The sequence below is a fragment of the Psammomys obesus genome, unplaced genomic scaffold (genome assembly GCF_907164565.1).
Source record: "Psammomys obesus unplaced genomic scaffold, mPsaObe1.curated_primary_1811, whole genome shotgun sequence".
Lineage (NCBI taxonomy): Eukaryota > Metazoa > Chordata > Mammalia > Rodentia > Muridae > Psammomys > Psammomys obesus.
The window spans coordinates 10,451,531-10,457,588 of record NW_026590062.1 but is presented as its reverse complement, the minus strand read 5'-3'; the positions used below and the strand labels follow the sequence as shown (position 1 = coordinate 10,457,588).

Genomic DNA, 6,058 nt, shown 5'->3' with positions numbered 1-6,058 from the left:
ATCTCTGCATCCACATCCTTGCCTTTCCCTTATAGCCCCCATAAGCACATGCTCAGCCTCGTTCTTGCTGCCTGGATCTCTCCTCCCAGGATGGAACCAAGGGTCTGTGCTACTAAGCAAATACTCAGCCGCTCACTCCCAGCCTGGTCAGATTTGTTTCCCTTTTAAAGTAGTGTCTTCTGCCCCCTGCTGGTAATAAAGGTCTGAACTGGGATAACTCAGATCAACAATGACTTTGGTTCTGTAGATAAGGAAAAGTAAGCTTACAGAGTCTGCACCTGCTTGCAGATGTGGACCTTTGACTGCTGCCCACCTCTGGCCAGCCTTCCTCCTGCTGAAGCCAACTGCTAATCCACCTGAGAGGGAATCTCAGTCTTGACTTTTTCTAGATACCTTGAGCAAGAACTGAAGGTGAAGAAGAAAAGTCATTTGGTCAGCACCTCCTTGGAGACTGGAGCAGAGCATACCCAGCCTGCCTGCCCAAGGTCTGCCTCCCACAGCAGTAGGAGTTGACACAAACACACACTAACTGGGTATCAGTTTTTAAAACTTTTTTTATTTTTTAATTTTTTTTTTTTAGTTTTTATTTTATATTATCTACAAAGTAAAAGTTTTCCCTTAACTTAAAAGTTGAACCACTGTAGACAGTGATTTCCTCATCAAACTTGATTTATAAATAATAATCCGTCAGTTTGGCGGTAAGAATTTACTGAACTTCTGTCAAGTTTAGTAAAAGGGCGTTCCAAGTCTTGATTTTTTTTTTTTTTTTAAAGCGGTAATAGCAGCAAGAATCACTCTTGTTACTTCTTTTGCTAGCTGATGTGTTCATGACTCTCAAGGGCCATTAAAAAATAAATAACTTCCAGTTTCAGCAAGCAGAGCTGGGTACTTGCGGGACCCTGCAACAGCACATGGAATTATGGAACAGCCACAAGTCCCTACATTCCTCTACTCGGTCCAAAACATCCTCCACTGCAAGTGAACTGTTAGCATTCCTATCAGATGTTAAATCAGTGTATCTTTTTTTTTTTTTATAAAACAAAATAAATGAAGTTCTAGTTTTCTGTGCTTCCAGTTGGTAGAAGCAGTAGAAGGGAGGGGGGAATTTGGCCTTTCGGTTCCTCCAGGGCAGCCTTACAACTGCTGTTGGTGGTGGGCTTGTACTGTAAAAAAGAAAAGTGGCTATTTAAACAACACAGGCACCACTGCCCACCAGCCTAGTGTCTGCAGCCTACTACTGTTAACTACTCTTGTGCTAGCTGAGTGAGACTGGAGTTTTAATGCTGCCCCCTCCCCCCAGCTGCAGCCAAGGTGGGGTTGGGGAGGGAAGAAGGGGGGGGGGGGTGGTGAGGAGAAACGAACCAGTCAAGACGTAAAACCACTTCAAATGCAAGTCCTGGACTTGGGCTTGTGGGGCAGGAGCACAGGCCTTCACACCCCCTCCCACTAACACTAGCCAAGCACCACTGCTTTCCAAGTCACAGGGGAGACAGGTGTTGTCACAGCAGCCATCTAGTACGAGACATCATGGGTGTCCTGTGTCAGGGCACAGGCTGGGGTGAAAACTACACTCAAACCAGTCTGCACACAGCACGTGCTCATCAGTGTTCTCCAAGTTACAATCAAACTCGGCCATGGGCATAAACCCCCCACATCAGCCTGTAAGGACTCAGGAAGGAACACGCTTGCCCTATCCAGCCTGTCATACATAACCAGGAAGGCCAACTGAGTCCTCGGCATGCATCAGCTACCCAGAATGAGGCTGCTGCTTCTCAAGCCAACCCTGATACCAGCAGAACACACACAGACTGAGCTCCAGAGGCCCTGAGCCCTGATGCTCCCTGACCGCCACAATCCCTCCTGCGCACACTTGGACGGGCCTTGCTAGTCAGGTTTGGAGCCTGAAGCACTGGTCCTGCCTGACGTTCAACCTGTGCGAGCAGAATGCTCGGGGTGCCCCGGCGGCCCCTGCACACACACGCCTCACCTGAAGGGTGCGTCATATAGGGGAAATGCGCTGTTGTCGAGACTGGAATGGGCTGTAGTGCACTTTGAGCGAGGGCGGCCTGGGGACCGCCGGGTGGCTGTGTCGTCATTAGCATCATTGGCGCATGGGCAGTTGGATGAGAAGGAACCATTCCTGACTGTACATGAGCCTGAAACAGAGAGCTCTTTTACGCATACAGGCAACATCTCCGTCTTAAACAACAAGTCAACTGTTCCTTTCATTGGGCTGGGGCTCAAGAAGGGGCAAGATAGACGACTTGGGTCACCTTGAGGCAGATCCTGCAGGGTAGAGATGGGGAAGTTGGCCACAGCCTCCTAGTCCCCAGCATGTCTGCTCAGATTACCACACAGGGCAAGGTCCTTACCAAGAGCAGGCCTCTATTGGGTAGGAAGGGCACTTTCTTAGCTTGTTATGGCACAGGGCCAAAAGTATCAATGCCCTTTTCAAGTCAGAGAGCAACTGACAAGGGCCTTGAGGGGACTGCCTCCCAGCACCCTCAGCAGCTTCCTGAGTCTCTCCTCTTCCGCCCTTCCCCAGTCATGATGGGTTCCCCTGAAGTAGGTGAAGCAACACTTAGGCCCCTCAATCTAAAAGCTTAGCTGATGGAGCAAAGGCTGCAGTTAATGGCTCCACTGAGATGAGAGGGAATGATCTGAAGTTGGGTCAGCCTGGTGCTCCGTACCAAGTGGCAGCAAGTTTAAGTCAGAAAAGTGATGTTGGCTGACTGGCTGATGAGTTCAACCTCGGCTCTGCAGGCAGTGGGCAGAGCAGGAAGAGGCTGCTTCCTGCCTCCCATCCTCTGCATTGCACTAGACCGTCACCCCAGCGAAGCACTGGTTCACACCTTCAAACAGGCCCATGGCTCTCTGCTTTCCTACGCTAGCCTCTTCTCTTCTACACAAACACACGAGTGAGGTTTGGGGTGAGCCCATCTGGCACGTAAATTCACAGCTTCTGCTAGACACTAACAGGACCCTGACTCTCTCAAGTCTCACTCCAGCAAAGCACACTGACCAAACTGGCTCCCCTCCCCACTGTCGCCAGCCAATCAACAGGAGCATATCCTTCGGACCCTTAGCTCTGGGGGAAGGACACCTAGTGACAAGCTAGCCTTTTGCAAGAGACCCAGCTACACAGCATTTGTAGCTCACACCTTGCCAGAGCCTCACTGGCACACTGTGACAGGAAATGGAATCATTCAGTAATTCTAAGTGAGACCCTGCCTCATGGAACTGATCGAAAGTCGCAGAGAAATCTGATGCAGCCACCTTGTGCTAACAGCTACAGAGCGGGCCTCCCTCTGGCCCTGGGCTGCCCTGGCTCTATCAACAACCACACCTTTCAACCTCAGACTTTACACTGGGGGAAAGAAAGCTCCAGATGATCTTGGGGCTACCCTGGAGCTTCAGTTTCACTGCACCACAGGCCAAGGCCAAGCGCTCAGGAAGCACAACACAGGATTGCAGCAGATAAAGGGTAACCAGGCAAACAACTGAGACACTTCTCAGAATCCATGTGACTAACACTCAGGCTAACAGGTCACCCCAGAGAGCTGAGAACCACTGAAGGCCTGCCTGCCATCCTGCCCTCAGGCTCCCATGTGTGCGTGTGTGTAGCGGTGTCTGTATGTGTACACATATACACATAGTGGTGAAGCTAGAGAGACGTAGCAAAGCAGACACAGAAAGGGAAGGACTGGGGTGCATTCCAGACTCAGAGAGTTTTAAGGTCTCGGCTGGGAAATGCTAAATCACAATTTTACTGATCCACCACAAAATCATAGCAACATTCACTGAGGGCCAGAAGATCACGTACTAAGCAGGAAAGGGGAAACGGGCAGATGGCACCACACACAGGGTTTCCTGGCTTGGGGAGCATCTGGCTCCTTGCTGCTTATCTGACAACCACCACACCCTATGTGGCCTTCACAGAAACGTGGCTAGTGCTGGTTTACCTGAGGTACGTGGGCCATGTGGGGTGGGGTGGTATATGCCGGCTGAACATGAGAAGGATGAATGGTGAAGACTGTCTGTTGTGCTGCTGGGAAACTGCTCTGTGGAGATTGTGTATTAGAGGCAGGTGTCATGGAAGGTGGGGTTGGTGCCAGCCCCGCATGGTAAATGGCTGACTGCTGCTGTGGACTGGCCAGATGAAGAGCCTGGGCGGCCTGGTGCTGATGGTGCTGCAAAGCAATGGGAAACTTCTTTACTGAGAAGCCATTAGGATCAGAGCTTTATACAACAAAAGCAACACAGCACAGCACACACTCAGGCACACACTGAGGCAGGCACGCATGTGCACTTCCCTCAGCCCAGAGAGGTGCAGAAAGGAGAGCATGAGGCATCCCCTGTCCACATGATTTTTTTCTGGGTACTCAAGCCCAAGTCTCAGCCAGGCAGCTTTAAGTCCAAACGAGCTGAGGTGGAGCAACTGACAAATATCAGAGGTATTAACTGCTCCACTAGCACATGTGACTGAAGAAACCAACAGGAAGGCAGAATGACTGCTTGGCTTCAGGAACGAAATTCCAGAGAGTACTTTACACTTAACTAAGAACCTTAAGCTGAAGCAGCTTTTCAACACTCATATTTCTGGCATTTACTCTTAAGGTATGGCCTACTTGACATGACATTTCTAAGGCCTCCCCTGTACCCACGATAGCTGTGGCTACTAAGGATGGCTACTCCAATACATCCTGATCACACAGAGCCTTATAAGTAGCAGGGACAAGGAAGCAGCTGTGCAGATACAAGCCATGGCTCTCCTTACCTGAACAGGACTGGGTGCAGGATGACTTCCACCGTGCTGGCTTTGTTGCTGTCCGGTGGGAGTGGCCGCAGGCTGAGGATGGGGAGTATGCGGATGCAGGGTTGCATTAGGATGCGCATACTGCTGAGCAAGGGAGCCCGTGGAGACTGAGGTGAAAGGAAAAGGAATGTATACAATTGACACACACTGATGAGCACTGTCAGCCCGCTATGCCTCATTGACAGTGCTTTCCCAACATACTACAATCTAACCTATGCCACTGCCAACCTCTGCAGCCATTGACATCAGGCACAGTCTGAAAAACAGACATAAGAGCTCTGCTTAACAAGGCTAGCATCTATCTGATCACATGCTATTGCTCTACACATTAACACTGAGTTAGTTTGAATTTACTCAAAATATTTCATTTCTCTTGGAGGCTTAAAAGCATAGGCAGAAACAACTCCAACAATCACTCTGGCCTACATGAAGATAGGCCATCATCTGGCTACCCTCACCATGTATGTTACTGCCCTGGAGTAGTCCCAGTATACACACCAGTGAAGCTGGGAAAGAGTGGTGTTAGCTGGGAGCAAGGACAAGGTCACTGCCGTTTCAATAAATCATCACACCCACTCCGCTATTCTGTCCCTACTGAGGATTTCCTACTAAAGCCTGGGGATGACACTGACCTCATCCTATTAGCTAGAGAACACAAAAGGAAACACAAGCCTGTTAAAGTGATTATGAAGACAAAGACCCAGGGGCAGCTCTTTACCATCTAGTAGGAACCCCACCATGGTACCAAAAGATTAAGTATTAGGTGAACCTGTGCCTTCACAAAGCAGCAGCCTGAGAATGAAAAGTCCAGGAAGGTTTCATTGCTCCTGTGACTCTGGACAGCTCATCGGCACAAACTTCAAAGTGGGCAGAAAATGGAGTGCTCTCAGCCATTGTCTACAGCACCAGACCCCATCCCTCCACAGCCAAGTCCACACAGATGCTGTCATGTTACTTTCATGCTCTTCAGATAATATGTCAGCAAACACGTGGGATATGGCAGAGGAGAAGCAATAACCCTTAGGGTCAGCACAAAGCTCCTAAGAATGGCCAGCATAGAGGGCTCTGGCTGTTTACCACCTCAGTGGTGCAGAGTTTGGAACAGGAAACATTCCTGAGATGTCACAATGCAAGGCAAGGCACTCTATCCCAATGTGTGGTCTTAAATGGTGAATGCCACCTGAGAGGGCAAAGCAGAATGCCAGAGCTAGGATGACCGGTGCATCCAACCGCCAAGCCCAC

The 6,058-nt window shown here is 49.9% G+C and overlaps 1 protein-coding gene across 5 annotated transcripts in view; it reads right to left on the bottom strand.

Annotated features, from left to right (window-relative positions):
* Positions 1–1,041: 1,041 nt before the first annotated feature.
* Positions 1,042–6,058, bottom strand: part of Atxn2 (ataxin 2) — a 111,152-nt gene continuing 106,135 nt past the window's right edge. For all 5 annotated transcript variants that reach the window (XM_055606076.1, XM_055606073.1, XM_055606072.1 and 2 more), the window contains 4 exons: positions 4,778–4,923; positions 3,963–4,190; positions 1,988–2,156; positions 1,042–1,163 (listed from right to left, as the gene is read on the bottom strand). In XM_055606076.1, coding sequence (XP_055462051.1) covers positions 1,135–1,163; positions 1,988–2,156; positions 3,963–4,190; positions 4,778–4,923 — 572 coding nt within the window. In that variant the 3' untranslated portion in view covers positions 1,042–1,134. The remainder of the gene's footprint in view (positions 1,164–1,987; positions 2,157–3,962; positions 4,191–4,777; positions 4,924–6,058) is intronic.